Source organism: Dermacentor variabilis, chromosome 2 (assembly GCF_050947875.1).
Source record: "Dermacentor variabilis isolate Ectoservices chromosome 2, ASM5094787v1, whole genome shotgun sequence".
NCBI classification, from domain to species: domain Eukaryota; kingdom Metazoa; phylum Arthropoda; class Arachnida; order Ixodida; family Ixodidae; genus Dermacentor; species Dermacentor variabilis.
In genome coordinates this window covers 86,886,228-86,911,792 of record NC_134569.1, presented here as the reverse complement: position 1 = coordinate 86,911,792, position 25,565 = coordinate 86,886,228, and the positions used below count along the sequence as shown (strand labels likewise).

The window sequence follows — 25,565 nt, the reverse complement described above, 5'->3', positions numbered from 1 at the left end:
TGAGACCGGTAAACCCCCTGCGCAATCACACAATAAAATATTTCTAGGAGTTTCCGCCATTGTGGAAATTTGCTTTTGAAGGGGAAATGGAGCGTATGATACAAGCATACGCACACGAGCAGCAATATTTTATTGCCGCATGTTTGCTATGCCTTGAAAATTCCTTGCACACCACTGATATCTTGCTTTTACCCCCAGAATAAAGTGTGTCACGGGCTCTATAGGTTATTGCAATACATACTAATTGACTGTTTTACTAATTATCACTTTGTCGAACTACTTGCAGGAATACTACTACTGATAATACTACTAAGGACACTTACACAGACTCAATGTAACGAAACCTTTATTTCCATGAGGCATACTCAACTACAACTACAGCGTCTCAATAACGCCACATTAACCTGTTCCACCGAGAGAGCTGAAAAAAAAAAGACCACAGTTAAAGACACGTAACGGAATCAAAGTTAAATCCTATGCGACACATTTAGCACGTCTCACACACACATCCAACACAAGCCTACACGCCAAACAGATCCGTCGCTGAAATTTGTGCTCGACGAGCAGAAACTTATATATTTTGCATACGCGTGCAGCGAACCGACGCCCTTTTGAACTGACGCATGCATGAACGAGTAGGAGCTCCCTACACCCGCCTCCATCCACACTCTCTTCCCGCCTACTCGGTGACGTTTTCTTTTCACGTGCCCTTCCGAGCGCCTAGGAGACCGGGAAAAATGTCGTACAAAGCGCCCCGCTCGACGTGCAGGAGAAGAATCGACACACGCTATACTCCGCCTCACCAAATTCGTGAATCCGTGCAGTGTGGCCGAAGCTACGGATCACGTCAGTCACCTAGGAATTAAAATGAGGATGAGGGCTCGTTGACTGTGCCATTGCGCGCATTCGTGCGCCGCTGACCCGTGCCTAGGCTCTTCCCTGCAACTGATGCCACGCACGGCAGCATTTACGGCGGTCATTGGACGAGCACCTTTATATTTAGTCTCTGTCCTGAATGACTGACGCGAGCTGTAGATCTGACTGCGCTGCACGCATTCATTGAGACGTAGTAAGAAGTGAGCAAGGAAAAAAAAAAGAAGAAGAACGTGTCCTGAAAATCGGCATTCACTGCAGCCAGTATTGAGGAGTCGGAAATATCGACCAAGACGAGGAACACAGACGAAAATATTGGCAATCTGGAGAAGGCAGAAAGTAGCGAGGAAAAAGAAAAGGCGGACCATTCAGGGAAAGGCCGCTTCGTTCTTGCTGCGTACATGTGCGTATGCGAGTATCAGTCACGCTCGCTTCCCTTGACATCGACTCGAATTTCTCCCTGCGCGAGCATCGCCCCGGTAATTAGGAGAAGAATGTCTCTAGCATTCGCGCTCGCGCTGTTCCTCCTGAGAAATGTGTAGTGTACTCGCCCGCTCAGGAGCTGCGCATACATGGTGGTCGAACGTGGTTCTGCTGGGGTTCCTCAGTAGCGGCGGTCGTACCTCGTTCTCTCTTCCCTGGGAGCTGTTCGCGCTAACGCGTACGTGATCTATGCGGTACTACGTGGTTCTTGTTGTTGTTGTTGTACTTGTAGTAGTAGTAGTAGTAGTAGTCGTTGTTGTTCTTCTTCTTCTTCTTCTTTTTATTGTTGTTGTTGTTTGCGTGATGGCCCATGGTTCATGCCCACTCTGGAAGACTGGCCAAGAGACAAGGCGTTAATCCAAATTAACTGAAATGAATTAGTAACAGAGGTAGTGCTTAACTAAAGAAAAGGAGGAACGGTAACAAAATGTTTGGAATCTTGCGACCTATGAGACGTGTGTCTTTGTCCCCGGCCTCTTTGTTGTCTTCTGTTATTTTCGTTTTTGTTTGTCTTTCTTTACTGTTAAGCGTCGTCAGAGCAATAGAGAGTTTTAGAATAGTGGCTCTAAACGTTTGGGGCCCCAAAGAAATGGCGTCGAAGCCGCTACGCATGCGCGCCACCCAAACTACGTTTGGGCTTTGCGTGGAGCACGCTATTTCACTGGTTTAGCGGTAGCCCCATACGCTGCCCCAGAAGTCTTGCGTAAACAAATATGGCGGCACCCATCGAAGCGACGGCTCTAACCTAGCACCAAATTGGGCTCGATTCATGGTAACGCGTGAAGTTCGCAAACTAGGAGAAGTTGCTGTGATTGTTGCTTTATCTAAATTAGCGTGTGTTATGGAGACAGATCCATTAGACACTGCTGTTTTGGGATTCGATTGTCGATTTCATGGCTCATAGACCTAACACGGGTTAACTTAGCTGGTGAGGGCACGCAAATTTGGTTGCTCACAACTGAGCGCAACTAATTGCTTGCTGCTTAGAGAATAACCTCTAAATCGTAATTAAACGCGGAAAGACGAATGGCAAAACTACTCTTCTTATCATAAAATGGTATATCTTATTTTAATATTTATAATAGCCTTACTTTGACGCCGTAGTGGCGCCGCAAGCGCAAGGCGCTATCCGCAAACGCAAAGCCCTATTCCAAGACTCTTCACTACTGTGTGCCCGAACGCTAACACCCGCAAAGCTCTTTGAGGCCCCAAAACTCTCTAATAATATCCAAACGTCGATACTGCATCGCACGTCTCTTTCATACGGAACACATCAACGATGTTGGTTGGCTGGTTGGCTGGCTTTCCTCTAAATGTAGTTCATTCTCCTATTTGTTCACACCTTCTTTCCTGCTCGGTTACAGTTTTACGTCTCGTTATCATTGCTCCCCTAATCCCAGCTTTTTATTTATAGCTGTCTATAGTTACTGGAATTTTCGTGCCGCTTGGACGAGTGCGATAAAGCAGATCGCATTTCCTCGCATAGCTTCTTTGCCTAGCACTTCTATTGATCCTGAGGTGACGGAAAGGTTTTGTTTTCGTGCATAATACATTATTTCTAAGACGAAGGGCCTTTCAAAAGTAACCCGGTGGCAGAATCAAAGTGTGAGTCCAGACTGAAGGCGCGGGAACGCGCGAAAATGTACGAAAGAATGACCTGGAAGTGAAATCCACGCGAAAAAAGAAACGGGTGCAGGAAGTTGGCACAGAGGCCGAAGAAAAGAAACACGACAGAAGAGCCCGAGGCCACGAATCCTCTTCGTAATTAACGTGCTACGCTGAGGCAGATTCATTTAAGAACGGGGACGTGCAGAACGAATGCGATGACAGGACTTTGTGAGTACAGAAGGCACATGTATGCAGACCTTTAATGAGGAGTTACGTCTTCCTGATTGACTTTGTTTGAGTCACCATAGGCTGTATTTGGTTTCCTTTACTCTCGGCTTCTCTTGGAACTCATTTTAATAGGTAGCCGTTCAAACAAAGCGGGGTCATGTTATTATTAATTTATTTGCACATATACTACTGTCTCCAAAGGCAACATAGCAGTCGGGTTAGTGCATGTGATCCGGCCAGCCTGGTCAGTCTGGCCAGTCAATGCTCCTGCCGATTAGAAATCGAAGCTTACCCAGCAGAAGGTGACAAAGGAGAGCATTCTTCGAAGCTGGCATTTTAAGCATTAGTTGACGGGCTGCTACCTGCCATGATAATCATTACCATCGGATTCAAAGCAGATAAACCAAATTAGTTATATTCAGGGAACCCATAAACAAACGAAGGAACAAAAGTGTGAATACGTTTTTCTTTTGATGTCTCAATTCCTTCAGCGTTGGTGACATATAGAATATTATACTTATAACTGGGACGTTTATAATTTCCTTTGTAATTCATCACACAATCGCGACGGTAATTGACCGAATATGACAATGATAGCGCAAAAGCAAATTGATGCAAAAAGAAAGGCTCAATGCCGAAAGTGTAATAAATACAACAAAGCCGCAAAAATCCACTATAGGCAGGAAAGTGCAGAAGTCGTTCGTTGAAACATACTTATGGGACAAGCGATTGTGATTTGGAAACAAATAGTGCTGTTACTTGACATCATTAAAGTAAAGGTTTCCATTACAGGCATAAGTTTCTGAATTATTAAGTGAAGCTTTGATTTATCTGTTCTTCCACAAATCGTCAAAGTGGTATTCTCTGTATGCTACCTACTAAAAGGCACGAAGCACTGAACGGAGAGCTGCAACGCCATGCTTCATATTTTCTACATATTTTCCATGGTTGTTCTGAATTAGTAAGGCAGCTTTATGCGCGCCGTTTAGTTAAAGACTTCATCATAAACATAAAACGCCGTTCAGCAGGCGCGTTTCTTTTTATGATTTTATTTTGTCTTTATTGTATCAATCTTGTTCTCTCTTCCATCACCGCTCTGCGCCTTGCCGTATATGTTGTCACTGGTTTGTTTCTTTTCCTTCTCTTTTATTTAAACAGAAAAGGATTGAGGGGGGGGGGGGGGGGCGACTTATTGCACATGGCCCTGACGGCATGTTCATTATTATTTTTTCACAATCCTCAAAAAGCCAGCGAAAAGTGCGGCGGCTTCCATCGCAGTCATGGCGCTGCCAACGCTACATATACCATCAGGCGAGCCAAACCAGAGACCACCAAAAAGAAAAGACGAAAAGGTAGAACAACAGAGAGATACGAAAAAAAAAATGCATAAAGCTAGTTGTGGCCGGCTTTTGCCTTTTTAACAGTGAACAAGCGTCGGCGGTCGCGACAAGAGCCTGACGACAAAGCAAGAAAAGTGAGATCCGGGGGCAGAAGAAAGGGAAGAGGGTTTTCAGAGCAGAGAGAACACAACACGGTAGGGTTCACTGTAGACGTGAACTTCTGGGAAAGCGGCAACTGATGAAGAGAAAAAGGAAGCCCCAGTTCCACCTCGCCATTAATCTCCATTCCTTCCGCCTCCCACGCGAGTAGCCTTTATTTGTTTTCGTCTCTTTATTTTTCTACAGCTATCTTCTCTTCCTACTTTCTCTTCCCTTTGGCCACCTCTCCTATGTGCCCCAATACCAGAAAAGCTTCAGCTCTTATGCGACATTTGCCACCCCGCTGCCTTGTAGCTCGATCCAGTTGTCGCCGCCGCTGTATGTCGACTGACAGCTTTGGTCTGGGATTTCCAGGGCAGCGCGGCCTATGTAGCAGGTGCACGTTGTACAACTATGAGACTTCGGTGGACGATTGTTCCACTCTGCGCGCTAGTTGAAGGTATTTCTTTCGTTCGGGCACTTTCTGTGCCCCCGGCAAGTAAAGCAACCCAACCACTGTGTTTGTTTGTTTGTTTGTTTGTTTTTCTTCTCTCTCTGTCTTTTTTAGTTTTCATCTGCATCGCAATGTATCGGGGCCAAAGCGTTAGCCACGCGCCCCCTATCGGTTCCTTCTCGAACAAACATATTTGCCACTGCTGCTACTTCAACGCTTTAGAAAGAAATACGTATACTGACGGACTGAAAACGGCAGTTATATACGAAGGAATGGTCAAGGAAACCAGGTACGGGTTTCTCCATCCCGTGCGTGAAAACAGGGAGATTTATTGAATTCTGTAGGCTTAGGTGACCTTGTTTTCTGGACATATCTCGTTTTCACCTTTTCATCTGACATGGCGTCGGCAGACGCCATGTCAGACGCACAGCTGGCCTGCAACGCTGCCCTTACACCGCAGCAGTTCTTGCCGCTGTTTTTCCGTTTTTATTTTCTTTCGGTTTTCCGTAAAACTAATGGTAATGAATCATAAGTTCGACGGCGTGTGATCTATACCTTTTATCTGTCCGCCCTGCTCCTTGCTGCCGCTATTCGGCGGTTGTTGCGCCGTGGTCACATAATTAATGTTGGCGTTCGTCAGCCATCCTATGTGTCGCTTCTTTGTTTCTTTTGCAGCGCTCAGTCTTTCGATTCCTTTTCACCGATCGCTCCGTCCTTGGCTCGGCCAAGGACATTCGCACGTCTACGCTGAAACAGTACCTTGTATTGGGGCCGTGCCAATATATGGTTGAGCCTATAGGTTATCTCCGACATCCTTGTTTCTTTACTTTTACTTTTACACACACACACACACACACACACACACACACACACACACACACACACACACACACACACACACACACACACACACACACACACATATATATATATATATATATATATATATATATATATGGCAGTGCTTAGAACGGCATTTTTATTCTGTAGTCCGCGACTGTCGAAAGGCCCTGCAATTTGTTGCTGCAGTATTCGACGGCTGCAGTGCACGCCGTGCCTTCGAAAGAAACGCGGCCGCCGCGTATCAGCGCTGGTGATTGCGAAGGATAGAGCACGTCGGCGACGTGACCCGAATAAAACAAACGGCCATAGGTCCGCTCATTACATATCGCACCATTTTCGCGGAAGTTCTGTGCTTGACCGAAAGCTCTCCCATTTTTCTGTTTGTCCCCCCGAATGCCCGGAAGTTGCAGGTGCTGTCATAAAAGGACAGCGGCCATATAATAGATGCGCATCTAATTGCTGCTTACGTAAAGGACGCACATACGCTTATTTTGTCGCTTATCAGTGTTGTCCAGTGTATACGTGTCGTCCGCATAATGCCGTGACTCTTCCGAGGGAAGTTGTGCATAAGCCTTCAATTGTTACCACGTTACTTAACTGCGCGAAACGCTAATGTCCTAAATAATGGAGCTTCAGCGTTAGACTGTGTGCGTAACGCTGTTCATGTGATCTTATTGTGTAACGCGGTACTGTATAGTGTTCGAGAAATTAGCGTTACAGTACAGTCAATGCCGCCTCGTCGTGATACCATTCGTCCTTCTTGGCTTACCTTTGCCATTGCACTACTGCTGCCTCCTTATCGCCGTGGCAGCAGCGATGACGTCATGCTGCCGCAATGGTGTCGACGCCGTCGTAGTCATACCGCACTGAAGGGCGAAAACCATGATTCCTATGTCATTTTAGCTCGGCGAGACACGTGGTATGTTAGGCCTACTGTGGATGTGTCACCTCGCCGCCCCCACATGACTGCCATAAGATAAATACTTCTGCATACCATTGTCGCGTACCGCACTTGAGCGGATAAGAAAATGATGATGTATTGGAGAAAGACGCAACCTACTTTGGTGATGAACAAAAATATACCATCAGTTTGAGTATTCGCATGTTGCTTCAAGTAACGACAAATTGATAGCTGCATCCGTATTTTTACGCAACGTGTGAGGTAATGTTGTGGATTCTGTTTGCCCCCGCATATGTTTGTACGCACTAATCCAATCCAAGCAATATATCCAGCGGCCGTCGAAGTGTTCCGTCCCGCTTAACGGATTGTATTTTCTACTTATTTACGCATTTATTATCGCGGTGGTGTCAAATCCTCCCCCCTCCCCTCCCCGCCCAGCTGCCTATATGTTCAAATCATTTAGCCTTCTTTACAGCAAGGCCCCTAAACGTAAAACTATAGTCCCAACTCCTGACGTCAAATTTACGTAACTTCCGACGTAAGCATCGGGCTGTAACTCAGCAGTGCTGCTTGAGTCAACCGATCAAACATTCCCATCGTTTATAGGAGGTCACTTTTGTTTGCTTTCAAAACGAATAGCGTTGCCTATCTTGACAGGTTTTCCTTATCCAATTGGCTGACAAGAGGCGAGGAGCACGCAGCAGCGGCGATGGTTTTGGTAGGACCGAGCTAGAGCAGGGAAAGTAGATAACCGGAAGAGAAGGGTGTTGGGCCGGTGTCTGCGACTGGCCCGCTTCCTCTTGCTTAGCTTTCGGTGACTGGTCAAAAATCGTGCTGGTGTGCAACGGAAGGTCACTAAGACAGATTCTATGCGAGGAAGAGTTGACAGAGAAATGTTGTAAACGTGATTTAAGGGCTTTACAACGTTATGCTGCCATGGTAAAATGCTTGTTATACGGAAATAAATTCATGGCCCCCGGCAGCTCCGAATAGCCAGTGTCCGAATAATTGGTAGGTAGACACGTTCAATTTGGTTCGGAACGGGGCAATCTCAGGCTGTTCCTAAAAAAAAAATCTGTTTTGTTCGGCATATTAATGCACCATTAATGCGTAGACGCCACTTTGACGTGGTGAGTTTTCGCAGTTTTGTCCCAGACAGGTGAAGTGGCTGCAGCACGAAAACTTTTGAGTAATAGGGGAGGGCCAATGGCAAAAATGAAGTAGAATCGGAACTAATTATTTTTGTTTGTTTGGTATAATCATGCATCATCAATGTGTCCTAATTATTGAAGATTGATGGTTTTCGCAGTTTTCGTGACGTCGCATGACAGACAGACGAAGTGGAGGTGGCCCGAAAGATCTTTGCCCAATCGGGAGGGCTGATTACAGAAGCTGAATAAAAATGGTTTGGAATAGGTTTTTGTTATAGCGATCCATGTATGAAATGAACAAGGCAGCTTTAGAATAGTGGTCATGGCACGAATCTCAGCCATCCGCGCGCCACCAGTGGAGGCTCAACCATAAGAAACCATACCCGAAACAACCTTGCGCAAAATCACCTGCCACTGATACCACGAAAATGTTTGTACGGCGTCCGGAGAATAGCATACCAGAAAATATACCACATTTAGCTATAAAATTCGCATAACAACGTCATGGTAGAATATTATGATGCAGTTAACTTCACCTCGCAAATATACAATCAAACTAACGCGGTGATGTTCGCTACACACAGAGTTTACGCAAGTGCTGAGCCCAGGGTCAAGTGTCACAGTGACATTTGGTTTTTCGTTTTTCGCTTCAGCTAAGTCTGTGAAAAATTTGTTTCCGGGCCGTTAAATGTGTCGACCGGTGGACGTCGGCTACTCGTGTTACTCTCTCCAGAATTCCGTTTACACTCTCCATTTACTTACATCTGTTGGAAATCAGAAGCTGGGGAAAAAGAAACATGAAGAAGAGAAAAGTTGTCGTACCCCTACTCCCAGAGTTATAATTCTTCTACATTGCTCTCCGGCCCCGAAAACAACGTCAGAAACGCACTTATTTGGAAGCAAACAAAGGGAAAAATTTTGCGGCGGGCAAACCGGACGAGTGAGGTCTGCTGGAAGGGACACTTTCCAACTTCCTCCATGCCGCCGCCAGCGAGCTTTCAACCCTCCAACTACATACGCGCACCGTTATTTCCTTTTTTTCCCCATTTCGCCGCTTCTTCCCCGACTGCCGGCGCCTTTTCCACAAGTCTCCCCTCTTAGGCTATTTTCTTGCAGTTCCTTTTGTCCCGTTTTGCCAAGCCCTCGCCTGTGCCGTTACAAGCGCTCAGCCTGGCTCAGCCCCCTTGTATGACTGTGCGACGCGCGCTCGCTTGGAGAGAGGAGGCTACCGGCGAGTGAAGCGGCCGTTAAGCTGTGTTTGCGGCGCCACGATGCAGTGCGGCCATCCGTCTTCCTTCTGCGAGCCACTTCGCGGGTCGCGGTGCCGCCCGGCGAGGAGGCACCGCGGCGCTTTGCGCGTCGTTCACGTGGAACTCCTTGCGTACCTGCGTCGACAGCAGCCAACGTGAGCGATCTCATATATAAGCACAACGGCCCTTCTTTCTTTCTTTTTTCGTGGAAGTTGGGGCCCACCGGTATTATACACGCGCGTCTCGGGTGATTCTTGGAAAAGGTGCCGGGGAAAGAAACTGCCGGGAGATTGCGATGTTACCGAGGAAATGGAAGATCGGCTATGTGTCTCACCCCTCTTTCGCAGCGGACCAAAAGTTCGACACGGGTTTGTAACGTTACTTCAGTGAGTTTAGGGTGACGGAATTTCAATACTGTACATAGGAAAGATGCAACTAAAGAAACGCTTTTCGTTCCGTCCGTGTGGTGGTCACATACGGAAGGAGGGCGGATCGCAAAAGTGCTCGTGCGCATAAGTTTGAGTGCACGTTTAAAAACATCCCCGGTAGCCAGAATTAGTCGCGAGATCCCTAGTTACGGCGTTCCCGATATCTGCTGATATCTACTGCCAGTGAACGTGCTCTTTTGAGTATGCTCATTACTGACGACGCTTGTTTATTTTTTATAGTCTTTTCTTTTTGTTATCTATTCTCCCTCTTTATCCTTTCCCAAGTGTAGGCTGGCTAACCATGGCGCGGCCTTGGGAACTTCGCATCCTTTCTCTTTTCTTCGTCGCTCTCTCTCTTTACTCATAGCCGCGAGTTGCATAGTCGGCGGGGGGAGGGGAAGGGTACATAGGGCTTTACCCTCCCTACCCCATCCCCCGTAATTTTTTCGTGCTCTCATGCATCGCCGACCAAAACACCCCCCGGCACCGGAAATCATTCTCGCGTTTGTCTAGAATGTCTTTTTCACGCTCGGAAAGACATTTCGACGCGGACATTGCGAACTCTGGCTGAATTTTGTGGCAACGCCCATACACCTCGAGTCACATAATGCAAGGAGCCCCATCCGAGCACAAAGTTTCAAGGGCGCTTAGATGGCGAGTGGGCTCGTCGCGGTATCTCGCGCAGGCCGCGGAATCTACCGAGCGAATCGATTTCAATTTCGAAACATTATGGGTATAAAGATCTCATAAACATTTGATGCTAAAGGTGCACTGACATTTCCAAAGTAGGGCTCTAGATTTTTATTTCCGGAACTTTTTGGGTTTAATGTTCTTATAAACATTTGGCGCCAAAAATGCATTAACTTTTCTAAAGTCCTACATCGGACTTACAACTAGACAGCCAAATCAACACACTACGAGACAAGTTGACAAACCACGCAGCGAGGTCTGATGAGACGAAGCGTTGTGGTGGTTCATTTGTACCGTCATGCCACAGAAAAAAATATCAAATTTTTTTCACCTGCGCCAAAGCATCCATGTGAGGACACTAAAGCCGGCAAAGGTAATTACGTGGTTATTTATTTTTTTGTACTTTAGCTTTTATGCGCGTTCTTTCTTTTTTTTATTTCGGTACCCCCGCCCCACAAAGTAAAAAAGAAAAGATGTTGTTGCGGCGCAGCGAATTGTCGCATGGTAAAAGTTCGATTTCGTTAGTTTTTTTTTTTTTTTTGCGGAAAGCAATAAGCTACGGGGTTCTTCAGCTGCCGAATACTATTATTATGTTATTGCGATAACAGTTATACGGACAATACAGGCGCATTCCTGCCGTCCCCATCTCCGTCATGTTCCTCTAAAGTGCAAGGGCGATAACATAGTCACCCCGCGCGCCGCATGCTGTACGTGCGAGTGAAAGTGCAGGGGGGGGGGGGGGGTGTGTATGAGCTGGCGATAGTGGCTCAGTCTTGTGTGCGCATCGGAGAAAAGCGGGGAAGAAGCGCGCTGCCTCCCCGATGCATTGCACGCGATGCATCGGGGAAAGTGAAGGCAAGGGAAGGGTGGGCCTTATGATTTTTTGATCTGTGAATGTGTGATTGCGCAAGATGTTTATTTGCCTTGTTTGACACATTATATACAGTGACTTTTACTTAGATACGTAGATTAATTGGAGACTTGTACGTATATTTAGATATCTTGTTGCGAGGTCTTGTGTACACATGCAGTGATCTTTGTTTCCAGTGACAATTTTTTGCCCTTTATCAAGCTGTGTTTGCGCATTTGTATATTCGACTGTATCTTCGCACTTCTAATATATATTTTCCGTGACTCCTGCTTTCTATATGTGCTCTCTGTTGCGGCTATAATTTCGGTGCAATTGCTCACAATACACGGCCGGTGACAGCTGCTGCTGCGCAATAGATTGGAACGAAGGATAGCGTCATTGAGATTTTTTTCCTGGCCATTGCATATCTACAAAAATGTAAACAAGGTTCTTGAATGACAAAGTTTCATTAAAATATTACTCCTCAACTTATTCATTTCATGGCCTTTACGTTTTTCATTTCAGCGGCATGTACTGCTTTGCTGGTTTCGAACTGATATATCGTAGTTCTAAAGTTCGCGTGATATGTTTCTTTACTTGTTAAACAGACAAAAACATGGAAGCATTCATCTCAGTTGTTTCTGGCACATCCTTTGGGGACATATGAATATAATTTTATGAAAAAAAATACGTATTTTACTTGTATTGAAAGGGCGTAGCGTTCAAGAATTCGTTTGCAGCCTCTTTGCAATGGTGATACAGTTATTAATAATGTATTTGATCCCTCGACAAATTCTGTAAGGAGGAGGCTGAGCTGCCACGTGAGCCCCCCCCCTCCCCCTCCCAACCCGAACGAAATTTCTGTCTGCGCTTGTTATAGCCGCTGTTTTGCTTTTGGGACGTTAAACAGCGTGACGCAATAAAAAAAAACAAAGAGAGACACCCGGGTGGCGTTATAACCACGCACAATCATTACATCGCTTTTTTTTTTCTCGTAAGACATTCGCATCGTCTGCTCGATTCCTTTACCCTAGGGTACTGAGTCTCCCGACGGTTGCCTGCATTCGACGAAATAAGAACAATTGCTCACCATTCTATGCTAATTTAGATAGTGCCAAAGTTTAACAACTACTCATTCTATAGGTGATTCAGAAGAGAGATGGCAAGAAACGAATGATGGCACGATGACGAATAAAATAGGACATTTGGCTCTCTTTACATGTCACGCAGAAAAGCGTTCGGATCGTAGTTTCCTTTTTCCTTTATTATTTTTGTCCCATCGAGTACCTTGCGTCTGCTCTGCCTTTGTGTCTACAGCGCGACTGCACAACGTGGCTGTACGTGTGCGTTTGTGTCTACACGGAGCACAACTGCTCTGTCTGCAATTGTTTTAAATACCGCGTTGAAAGCACGGGCGGAGCCCTCGCATTATTAAGCGTGGTTCATTTGCATTCTAAATATATTCTACCCGGAAGCCGTCCAACTGTCTCCTGTTGTGCTGGGTTAATTAAATGTGCACTAGCGAATTTCTGGGAATAGTCACACACGCCCGCGGTGGCTGCGCCCCCCTCCCCCCCCCCCCACCCCACTTCTCTCGGCCCGCACGCAACGCCGAGACAAGAACAACGGTGACCTGCAGGGCAGCAGAAACAACAGGACTCGTAAAAGCTGGGTGATAAATTATCTCTAATGTGGCGCATGACGGTCACTTCTTATGCGCTGCCCGTGGTACGGACGTTTTTGCGCCGCTTTTCACTCGCATGGAACGGCCGAGAGGGGCACCGCGCGACAGAGTCTGGGAACGCTAGCCGCCAGGAACACAGATGGGGTCGAGCACGCTTTGCGTGATGCTGCGTGATGTTAATTCAAGGGCTGATAAAGAGAGACAGTTTGTAAGTGCTTAGCGCGCGTTACGGAAGACGTCCTCTTGCAAAGTAAGCAGGAAGTGATGTCTTATTTCTTCAGCTTAATTAAAAGATAACATCATTTTTCATTTGTTGGTGAAAGCACCGTGCGTACCTGTGGGTTCGCATGCACAGCGACTATGTATAGACTCATGTCGGGCACACATACGGCGGTAAATATAAGGATTGAACGAATAGACATATGAACAAAAGCTGCAGGAATTTACTTAAAGCAAAGTGTGAAATAGAAATTTAAAGCAAGAGTCAAGGTAACAACAACCTCCTTGAAGGTGTCTGCAGCGATGGCCTTGTGAGAGCTTATGTCTCGTATATGCGAGTTTCTGGGCCCCGTTACCGGGGGAAAGCCGCTGGATTCCTTAATGGGTAGACATGTATCACGGCCCGATTCTCAGCTGCATGTGGGCTTTGTCTTCCCGAAAGCGGGTCCTATAGATATATCTTGGCCCCTTTTCCAACCGCGGAGGGACTTGTTAGAGCATCCGCTGCGGCTCAGCGAGGCAGAACTGCGCTGCTACCGGTAAGCTACCGGTAAAATAGGTACAAGGGCGCTTAGGTACTTTGTCATTACTGGGTCTGAACGCTTGGAAAAGGAAGCACACCCCCTTTCCCCCCTCTCATGCCCGAGAACATCCCACCTTTCAGGTGTTGTAGGAATACCCAATAACAAACTGCCGCAACTGGCCCTTGCACTCCCGTTTTTATCGAGCTTCTGCTTATGCCTACAGGATTTCGAAGGGATCTTTCATGGCACAGGCTCCTTCACTACGTGGTTTAGCCGCCGCGTTGGCTCAACGTTTATGCCGATGTGCTGCCAAGGGCGAGATCGAGGGTTCCATTCCGGGCTGCCGGGGTGGCCCAACTCCAGCGGGGACGAAAGCTAAAACAAAACGTTCGTGCATTTAGATTTAGGTGCATTTTAAGACCCCAGGTGGTCAACATTTTCTTCAGAACACTCCACTATACAGCGTCCCAGAAAACCCACTGTGAAGTTTCGGGACACTAAAGCCGTCAACATTTTCCCTGTACAAAACGATATGTCGGCAGCCGGGGGACGTTGAGCCTATTTTTCACCTCTGGGCAACGGGTGGCTGCGCGTTTTTGACCTAGGACCGTCTACGGGACCGCAGCCACACGGACAGGTAACGAAGCGCAGCCTCCTCTAATCTCACGTGCTCAATGCAGCGCACAGTGGCAGTATGAAAGGGATTTCCATGCCTGAAGGAAAATTATTGTTGGCTCGGCCGACATACTTATTTCTTTATATCCTCTCAACTACTCATTGAGACCTTAATTCGCGTACGTATTAAATTTCACAGATTTGTTGCGATCATTTCACGCTAGGCTAGTTCAAATGCGTAAGCCGTACACGGTGGCTGGGAACCGCATTTCTAAGAAATGTATATGAGGTTTTCCATTGCTGAGTAAGAAGCACACGCTTTTGTCGGAGTGCGCCTGCGCACGGAGACAGGGCGTCCTGTTCAATGAACTGCACGCAGAGAGACATTAAGCCTTGAAAGCTTTTCACTTATACTGAAAGGAAAGACGAGACTACTACATTTGGAGAACATGGAGGAAGAAAAGAGAGAAATAGAGACCGGAATGTCTTATGACGGCAAACCATTATTAGATTCTGGAAGCACAGAAACTAAAGAAAGAGAATAATTCATGCCTAATCATGATATGCAGCCGATAATCAACTATGCTGGCTGGCGCTTGTGGGTTATATATATACGGGCTGTACTTTTCCATTTCACTCTGTGGGACGTGGTCGCAACACTTTCGATTCCTTTTTCTTATATTTTTCGGGGTTTTTTTTCCGAGCTTCATGCATGCATGTACCGCAAACAATATGAAGCATTGGTAAACCGCAGGCTAATGTAATATGAGAGTTTGCAGCAATAAAATTAGCTGAAATATGCCCGAAGCCCCTGACAGAAGCTATTGCGATCGACCATATTAATGTTAGCTTAATGTTAAGTGTGGCACTTCATGTATAAGTGCATGAAACATAGCGAGCCGAGCCGCAATAAATCGGCGTTTTCTGCAAGCACTTAGCCATTGTGCTTGTCAGATACGCCATTTGCATTACTATCGTGCACTGTATTTACCCCGCTTCTACCAATGCCGTATGACGGCCGCCTGCAGCATGCAAGTGCATAGATGAAAGGTAAATTAAGCTGCTCTAAGGACATTACGAGGCTATGCCTACTGCTGCTAAACTCTTCCGTCCGCAGTGGAATGCGGCGGTATACACTCAAAGCGTATACTGCAAAGCAAAGGCAAATTCGCTCGCTTACGGAGACAGCCTTGCTGGAAAATGTAGTTTCGGGTATGGTTCGTGGCGAGCTCATTTCGGATGAAAGACGCAGAAGTCTGCACTGTGAGGGTAACTTGTGCCGCACGTGGACAATGCTATCAATACACGCATCGGGGAAACAGTACACTCAATTGCGCGCGTATTTGTTGTTAAGGCTGCTTGTGCATATAATTATTGTTGTTCACCCCGTACGCATATTTCTACGCATAATGAATATTGCATTAAATGTGGGGGGAGCTGTATTGCCTCTCAAACGCGTGAAAAAGAATATGCTGCGCAGAGTCACGGTGAAAGAAACACGTGACATATTATAGTTAATGGCTGATGATATGTCGTTAACAACAACAACAAAAAAAAAAACTCAGCCCAAGGTATTTCTTCCTCTTTCATTAACTGTTTTTATAGAAATGCGCGTATAAAAGGATATGAAGCTCTGCAAAAAAATTTTGATTGCGTACTCTCCTTATTAGTGCATATTTCTCTAATAGTGAGTGGCGCAAGTAACCGTAATGTCAAGCAATCTAAACATCTATGAAGTGAGTTCACATAGAGGAACATGAAGTTGTTTCGCATGAAAGCATCGTACTTTTTTATCGCTTTAGAAGAGGCATCACCAGAAATTGAATTTTTAAAATTTTCTGAAGTATTTATTACGGCCAGTTTTCGGATGCTGGATCGAACATTAATACTTTCGTGACGTACTGCTGAGCAAGGGCAACATACAGTAAAAATGATTATCAGCGAACCATAGAGCGTCCTGAAACTCCTCACACGCATGCTCCAGCACTCACAAAGCGGACGCGACGCGCGAAAAATTTGAGGGGACAAACAAATGGCGCGTGAATATTAAAGTAAACTCGCGACTTCGAGGCAGCAAATGCAGCAGACCCCACATCTCGACTGGCATCGCTAGGGAAACTTAAAATTTACGAAAGCGCGAGGAGACGTGTCGGTCGAAACAAAACAGGAAATGGAACTCCGGCACAGCGGCGAGGCAGAGGGGCGGTCATGTGGTATGCAAACCTCACCGCAGCTTCATGAAATTCAAATGGCAGCCATCGTGCCGGCCCGTTTCAAGCGGAATACTTTTAGTGGTTGCGCGCGCGCGCGCGCGCTGAGGAACGCGCACGGGCGAGCGAGAGCGAAGTGCATAGGGTGCAAACACGGTGTATCGCCCCCCACATGAGCGCTCACTTCTTCGGTGCTTTTACTCTAAACAAAATCGTCGAGTAGACAGTGACAGAGTTCCAAGACCTCGCCGCGCGCCACGTTGGGCCTCTGTTTGCGCGGTGAGAAGTGGCGATGCATGCCTGCGTTGGTTCGAGCCGATTGTTTGTTCCACAAAGGCGTAAACGCCGCTTCAGTGACCCTCGCAAATTATGAATGGCGACTCGTCGCATCTAAGAGAGCGGGGCAAGGGGTGGCGCGGTTGCGCGTCCGCGTTTGTTTTGTCAGCCGCCAGCGTGCGCATTTGCGCGTTTATTTTCTGGGGTGAGTTCAATCTGTCGCTCGACGATGCCTGATGAAATAGAGTGACAAGGCTTACGTTGAGCGTTACGAGAAAACCAGAAAAAAGTGCCGCACGAATTCTTATTCGTGCGGCGCTGCCGTTTCGTTTTACGTACTTCAAGGTTAGCCGCGTATGTTGTGTTTGCGTGGGAAAACAACGACGAACATAGGAGGGCGTTCATAGCAGAGGACGGCACTGCGTCCGTATGTAGAGTGTATCGTGTATCGGTGGTCGACACATAGTTCACAGTCTTCCCCAGTGCAGAGTAGAACACTAGAGCTCGCCAGATCAGTTTGACCTCTTTGTGATTCCTATCAATAAAATATCTCTCTACACTTGCCGCGCTTTAATGAAGGTGTACCCGCTTATGTCAGCAAGTTACATCAACGTGTGGAAAATATTTGTAAAATTATTAATTACAATTATTAATTAAATTCAGTGTAAAATTATTATTTACAGTCCCGAGGCATGATGAAATTGTATACTTTATAATTAGAAAGTTCAGAAAATTTAAACATGAATAACAAACAGTTCGTAAATTCTGTCCTCGAAATTAAGTGCAGACAAGACATCTTGCTTTGTTTCCTTTTCATCGGCGTCTGCATTTATTCCCTCCCCCACACACGCACTGTTTATACAAAATCACAAAACAAAGCATTACAAGAGCATTAAAGCATGAAAAGCAATTTGCGGATAATTATCAGCCAGTAATGTATCATCAAGAGAGCATAATTTTCTATATATTGCTACATTTCTTTGTGCTCGTAAGAATAATCGCCTTTGATCTTCTTTGATCTTCTTTGATCTTCTTTGATCTACTTTGATCTTCTTTGATCTTCTTCGAACTTCTTTGATCTTCTTCGATCTTCTATGACCTTGATCTTTTTGTCAATATAGAAATTCGCATGTTGTCATGCAAAATAAGGTTTATATATACGAGTATATACGAGTATTATAGTAAACTACTGTGTCGCTGCTTTCTACTGCCCGATATCCTACAAGAGCAGAAACCACTGCTTTGGGCTTCAAATCAAGAATTGCGTGCCTCATAATCATATCGTGGTTTCAGCACGTAATACCCCAAAATAAAGAAATAATTACTTGAACTATTACTTTCTTCTATATATGAATTCTGTGCTTTTTGAATATATAGAATATTGCAGCAACGTTAATTTACAATGTGGCCATTGTCACCGTTTAGAATTTTACATTTTACCTAAATTTATATTATGAAGCTAAAAAAATGATGTTTGTTTATGTTGTTGTGCAACGAAAAATAAAAGGACGCAGAAGTAGCGGCATGTCACACAGACCCCGTTTGATAATATAAAGTCGTCGCTATTCAGAGCTTTAATATCTTAATGGTACAAGTAACCCCGATTTTTTTCCTTCACTAGCTGCTAGTTGACAAACCCCTTTGCAGTACGCATAGATCAGTCTGTTCCCTTATTCAATATAGCTTGTAATACTACTGAAAAAAAAGAAAGAAAAGGAAGATAAGAAGCTTGATGTCACAAATATAAGAGTGTATGTTAAAGCTCTTACAGGAAGAACGAAGTGTAAAAAAAAAAAACCTGTAGAAGAGAGTTTCTTTTATGCCTGAAAAATAATGGTGACCGACTCATACTAACAAAAAAAAACATTATAGGTAGTTGTCGCTTGTACGTTATTACAAGTCGTCTGTATGATTTAAATTTTACGCAAGGACAAGCAGACCACGCCCTAGTTAGCTGCTCACATCACTGGCGCACGCTATTTCGGTCATACACACGTTTCCCACGTCTCTACTCGGAAGGCAAAGTAATCGCGTAATGACTGCACCACGTTCAAACTGAACACATCTCGCAAGAGCCATTGCGCAAAAACGTTGTCGAGAAACCGAAATAAATCAAACCCGCCGCAAGAGAATAAAGCGACACCCGCCATGGTTGCTCAGTGGCTGTGGTGTTGGGCTGCTGAGCACAAGGTCGCGGGATCGAGTCCCGGCGATGGCAGCCGCATTTCGATGGAGGCAAAATGCCAAAACAGCCGTGTACATAGATTTAGGTGCACGTTGAAGATCCCCAGGTGGTCGACGTTTTCGGAGACCTCCACTACGGCGTGTCTCATAATCAGAAAGTGGTTTTGGCACGTAAAAGCCCATAATTAAAACAATAAAGCGATGCCCGCCGTGGTAACTGAGCAGGCTTGACTCTGCTTCTGAGCACCAGGTCGCGTGTTCGTTTCACGGACACGGTGGCCGCATTCTCAACAAGACGGGATGGAAAAAACAAAATCTCGTGTACCTTATCTAGGGACCAGGCGAGCGAAACCTAGGCGGTCGTGAAGAGTCTGAACCGCGAATTACGGTGGCTTTTGCAACACGATTTAAAACGTAACATCTCGACACTCGACGAGGCGATAAACCAAAAGATCAGACAAGGACAAAGAGCTTCGCTTTGCATGCTTTTTCGGGTTATACTCTCGTTCAAAAGTGTATCTATTACATTTTGAATTGTGCAGAACAAAACTAGCTTAATCACTGTTTTCTTTGATAGCCCGCGAGTTGTTTTCGGGGAGTTAAACCCCATAGTTTAATTCGGCTCGAATAATGCGACTGATCAACTGGATAGAAACCCGAACCAAGTCCCCACTAGCTGACAAAAGCTCGTAACCTCGCCGCAGCTAACAACGATGCCATCCTGCCCAGATATTGCAGCGTTCTATCGTTCCCTTTCATGGTTGGCATCCGCCACCCCACAGTCTCCGCCCCTACTCCTGTGAAGACAGCTTCGCCTCAGCAGGCGTCAATGTGTGGAGAAGCCCGTATCCGCGAATGCAGCCGTGCCATCGAGCGTCGCTGGCCGCATCGGAGCATTGGGAAATTGGACGACGGGCTGTGTGCGCTTCGTGGGTGTGTGTATAGGAAAGCGGGCGGACTCCCTGCTGGGCAGCTGTCACCACCTTCCGAGACGGCGGCGGTCGCCGTCCGGTGTGCGATATACGTGGGTCAGAGGCTGTCGTCGCGTTTCACCATCGCGGAACTCATTATCGATGGTGTCTCACGCGCTTAATTAAGCCAGAGGAAACAAAACCACGTTGCCTCCACTATACCATTGGATGCCACGTTCGTCTGATGCAATCATGATGGCGAATATTGGTAGCAGCGTGCGTGTCTCGAAACCAATGGCCACGATGCACTGGAAAGAAGCCCCGGAGATGCGACAGAAGGGCAAGAGCAATGTCGACAACGTCATATTGAATTCAGTGGTGCTCTCGGTTTCTACTCGGTAAAGAAAAACGTCGAAATTTGTTACGCGAAGGGAAATATATATTCGTAAAATGTTACCGCGATAACGCAAAAATTAGAATCAATAAAAAATACAAACACTTAGTTGGAAGAAAACTGTGCTCTAGTTGTTTATTCCCACTGATAAAAAGATGGCTTGGTTAAATATTGTCAAGTTTCCATTCCCCAAAAGCCAGTCGACTGCGGGGGATACTTGGTCGTTTGTGTTACAGATGGATTAACTACAAATGTCACTTTATTTACCCCTTTCACATAGGAGCGTGTGAAACCAGAACAATTTTTTATCTGTCTCACAAAACATCACCTTCGACCGCAAAATTATATTGAGATGACCGCAAAATTATTTGCGAAATTCTGGGAAGATTCATTTGATAATGCACATGCAAGCACAACTGGGTGATCTGCTGGAGCTCCAATGTGGCTCCGGAGACATTAAAACGACGCTGTTCGCGCAGTAACAACTCTTAGCTTTATCGAAAAAAATTCAAGAAAAATGGATAATGTCCCCTGCATACATTTCGCCCATGACATACTCAGGAATTCTGAATGTTGCCCCTGCGGCCATCTGTCAAATTTTACCGCAATCTCCCAGAGTAATTCAATGAGCAGCGATCTTAAAAATGATATTTAATTTCTACAACTTTCACTTAGAAACGTTAAGAGGGTATGCTCTTCTAATAGCGTGCGTATTTACAGCACTCATTCGCAACTTTCCTGCTGCGTTACAGTAGCGTTTTATTCTTAACGGAAACTTTGCTATAACACATTGAAGACTTTACGACTAAGTGCTGCAAAAGCCTACGCTAATAAGTGCGCGTGCCCTCTCGACGTTGCTAATTGAAAGTTGTGTAAATTAGTGCAGCCTCTTGAAATATCACTTTTTTAAAAAAATACTGGTCATTGAGTTACGCTCGTACACCGCGACGAAGTTCAAGAGATGGCCGAACAAAATGTCTAAAATTCCTGGGCATGGATCCATTGGTAGTGAACCTCTGCCATCCCAGGCCCTCTAGATTAAGCTGCACCAATTGAAACACCTTGCCAGTGCAACGCCAACGCGACTAAAAATGAAGTAGCTTCGTGAGTTCGATTATATCAAAGACGACCGAAACGCTTATCGACATAGGAAGAGTGCACACGGATAAAGTGGTCACAAAAGCTCGTCCGTACGAACGGGCGGACTGGGCGGCCTCAAAGATCTCACATGCGCGTATAAAGGCTACCGCGTGTAAAGCAAGAAATAACGTGCCGATTTTCGAAGCAGATAGTTCAGATATATGCGTTAGCTCGCTAATGTCTCTGCATTGTACTCTCCCTGCGCAGATGGCTCCGGCGTCCCGTCAGTGGTCACGAGCCGCGTGGGCGGTGACGCTGCGCTGCCGTGCCACCTCCGGCACGCCACGCAGGACTCGTGGGCCGTGTCCGTATCGTGGTTCAAGCGCGGCCTCTCGGGACCCGTCTACACCGTCGACATGGGCTCGGGAAATTTCCTCCAGGCTAGGCACCGGCCAGCGCACCTATGGGCCGGACGCGCCTACTTCTCTTCGGCCGACGAACCGGCGCTACTCATGATCGGAGACGTTGCCGCGGCCGACGCCGGACTCTACGTCTGTTCGGCGTCGTTCGCCAGCGGTGCTCAGCGCAATTCCACGGTGCGGTTCGTCGTAGTCGGTGAGTCTTTCCACTGAACACGCTAGCGTTTGTCCACAAAGAAGCGATTTCTTTTGGGCTGTTTCTCTTTACCTTAACGTATGAGCATAACTCGCTGAAGACCCAACTAACTAGCCGATCGTCATCAACGCTCAGTCTGCGTGGAAGGGGGAGGGGGGGGGACATAAATAAAAAGGAATCGATAGCACAATATGAAGAAAGGAAAGGAAAAAGCAATAAGACATCGCCTATAGTTCCTGCAGTAGGAGGTGACACTATGGTATCCCATAATTTCTTCTTCGAAGCGGGTATCGGTTACGTAAGTTCTCGCGCCCTTTGGCCGTTTGATCGAATGGCCTAAGAGCGTGAGTGCACTTTTCAAAAAGGTGCAAGGCGAGCTGCACATTACTAAGTGTGCCTTGTGGACATTGTAAATATCAGGGCGCAGTCATTGGTTAGCACTCCGTGTTTGTGCATTGTACTTTTTTGGAAGTATCCTAGATAATGAGAAGAAGAATTCTCGAGCAAAAAAAAAATAAATAACAAGCCCCCGAGAAGTCTAGCACTCACCTTATTTCCATAGCAATTAGCCACGGCAACTAGCAGTTCAGAACTATGAGCTCCGCAGTGACATTCAAATAATCTAAGAAGCAACCCGGGCGCATGTATAAGCGTACTGGAGACCTACATCTATTCGTATGCTAGCGAAAACCGCTTTGTGATTATGTTGTTGGAATGCCCCATTATTAAACTGTTGCCTAGCTCCGGTGTTTCAAAACATTGTGCAAGAAAACGGTGCGCATCGGTCAGGTAACAATTACCATCAACAGAAGAATGCGGAACAGCTAGGGACCGGCGTCAATAGAGGAAGAACTCCTTCCCTACGCGTACACTAAAACTCTAAATATCAAACTGCTTTCATTTCCGCCCCCAACTGAAAAACTGGGCCCGTAATCGCAAAAACGTTCTTATGCTAAAAGCGTTCGGGTCAGCCAGTAGTGGTGTGGCACATATTATTAACGAAGGCGATCAGCACTCACGCACTCACGGACGCACTCACGAACGAAAAGCCTTGTGAATTCGGCCCCTGAACTTTAGCTAAACGAAACTTTCAGCCATAGCAAATTGGTTAGTTGGCGTGTTGCTTGAGCCTGCATATGTATTATGGCGCAACTAACTACAGAATAGATGCAATCAATGGGACAGCTATAGAAAAAAAATGGCAGAGGCTTAGCTTGGCTAAGCCTAGTGGACTGTGAAAGCAATCTTCTGTTCAGGTTGTAGAGTTCCATACTGCTCATCGAGCGTGTAGATGCAGTCTCGTCGCCATTTAAAGCATCCATAAGGCTTGCTGTCGAACGATCAGGTGTCGCCAAAGTCGCGTCAGCATTGAGAGCATGCATGATACTTGTAGATGCACCCAGATCAAGAGATGTTGAACGCATTCGCCTGGCTGCATAATATGCACGCCGTTTAGCTAAACGTTGTTCCCGCTCTTCATTCGTTTATTCCGCACGCCGCCGCTTCTTAGCTGCAGCACATCGTTGCAGCTTCACCTTATGCACATCATTCGACATACCGTGGAGGTTTCGCTGGGACGGTCGCGACGAGCCGAATTGGGGGGCCGCTTTTCCACAGCTGGCATGACGTCACACATAGGTCACGCTAAAGGTCAATGGTGGATTCTCCGGCACGACGGCCAAGAGCGGAAACCTCGAGCAGTATAGCTTTCGCAATAAAAAACATTAAAATAGGGCAGAAGATACTAAAAACACATGAATAGTGCATTGATGAAAGTTCGTAATGACAGGTCTAAATTCCCTAAACTCTAATGTTCTAAAGCTTAACGTATTGCGAACTGATGCTAATAATATTGTTAGAATTGAAACTTAGCATTGCAGCCCGTTGGCATTATTCGAAAGTAAAATTGACTCCCCCGTTTCAGAGGGCTCTTCATGCCTCGCCGCGTGCCCGCAGAGTTAAGCTTGGTGAGCGCGCAAGAAAACACGCCTATTATTCTCACCGGTCCACCCCCTGGTGTTAACGCGAGGGTTTGCGCGGAGCGCATCTTTTCTTTTTTTTTTCCGGGAATATGCGTGCGCCCAACTCTGGTCGTCCTTGCCTCGTCAGCCACCCCCTATCAATGGCCGGACTGCCACGCCATGCAGCCGCAATGGCCTGGACAAGCGCGCCTTGCCCGAGGCAGCGCGCGAGTCCTGCGAACTAATGAAGCTTCCCCGCCTTTCCCCGCGATTCCCGAGCTCGGAATGCGCGGCGCCTAATTAGGACCACCTTATTTCTCAGCCGCGCGCCATTAGTCTCGCTGGCGCGGCGCGTCCCGCGGCAACGCACGTGCGTCCAGCGCGCGCGCTGTACGGTCTCGGCGCGAACGCTTTTTCGACGACCGCCGGGGCGGCGCTCGGGGTCTCGCCACGGGTCTCGCCCAATTTGCAGCCTGCGAGACGCCATTTCCGGAGGCAACGGGAGAGAACCCCCCCCCCCCCAACACACACACACACACACACTCCGTCACCGCGCTCACAAAGACGCGGCTACGGATGAGAGACGCCGCAGGACTAGAGAGGGAGAGGTGTTCGACTGCCCTTCGCAGCCGTGCTATCTCTGCTAGAGCGGAGCGGACGTGCGCCGTATCCAGTGACGAGTAGCAGCGTGGTGAAAATGCCGGACTCTGGCGCTAGTATCTATGTGAGAACACGGCGGTTTAGTCAACATGGGAAAGATTTGCAGTGCACAGATTTGTTTAAACTGCTTCAAACGGCTTGTGTGTCTTTGCATATCGATAGTTACGAAAAAAGTATGGCGTTGTGGATGCAACAATTCGCCGCGATTATGCGTGTGCACGGAGTTACGTTTGCGTTGAGAAAAATAAGAAAAACAGGACTGCTTCCAGACTCGGGCCACTAAAGGCAGGAGAAGCGCTTTAAATAAAGCCACAAGATCGCCTGAAACTATGAGCAGGAAGATTAAACATATCCCCGCACTAACCATCATTCACGTGTTGGCTGAAAGATCAAAGAGCAAGAGTTTCCTGTAGTAATTAAGTGGGAAACTGTATCGTAGTCCTTAGAAAAAAGACAAGCCACTCAGATGTTTCCCCGTACAGTTAATAAATTGAAACTTTGTCCATGCTATTCTAAAAAATAATAATGCAGCATTCATTCAGAACTCATGTCAATTCAACATACTGTGAAGGAGATAGGATGGTTGGTTAATCACGACGGTATGCGAAAAACAGCGGCAAGAATGCAGACAGAGGAAAAGAGAAAGCGAGAGAGAGAGCGAAAGAGAAACAGCAAGAAATTGGCTGTACCTTAGCCCAGCTAACCCTGGATATGCAAAGCGCAGCTTGGTTTAGTCTGACAAATAATAATAATAATAATAATAATAATAATAATAATAATTAATAATAATAATAATAATAAGTTGATTTATTTTTTGACGGATAAGTCTTGGTTTCACTTGGTTAACCTTTCATCTAGCTGTAATTATTATACTCAGGTATACAATCATCGTTAAGCCAGGTATGACGGCTATCTCTAGGTCGGTGGCTAGGCATGGCTATGATTAGGCTTGGGTAAACACGCATCGTTCGACGGTGTGACGCCTGTTGTGCCAC

At 46.4% G+C, this 25,565-nt stretch overlaps 1 protein-coding gene across 1 annotated transcript in view; it reads left to right on the top strand.

Annotated features, from left to right (window-relative positions):
• Positions 1-25,565, top strand: part of LOC142572238 (roundabout homolog 3-like) — a 271,702-nt gene that overhangs the window by 124,241 nt on the left and 121,896 nt on the right. The window contains exon 2 of the mRNA XM_075681210.1: positions 21,602-21,949. Coding sequence (XP_075537325.1) covers positions 21,602-21,949 — 348 coding nt within the window. The remainder of the gene's footprint in view (positions 1-21,601; positions 21,950-25,565) is intronic.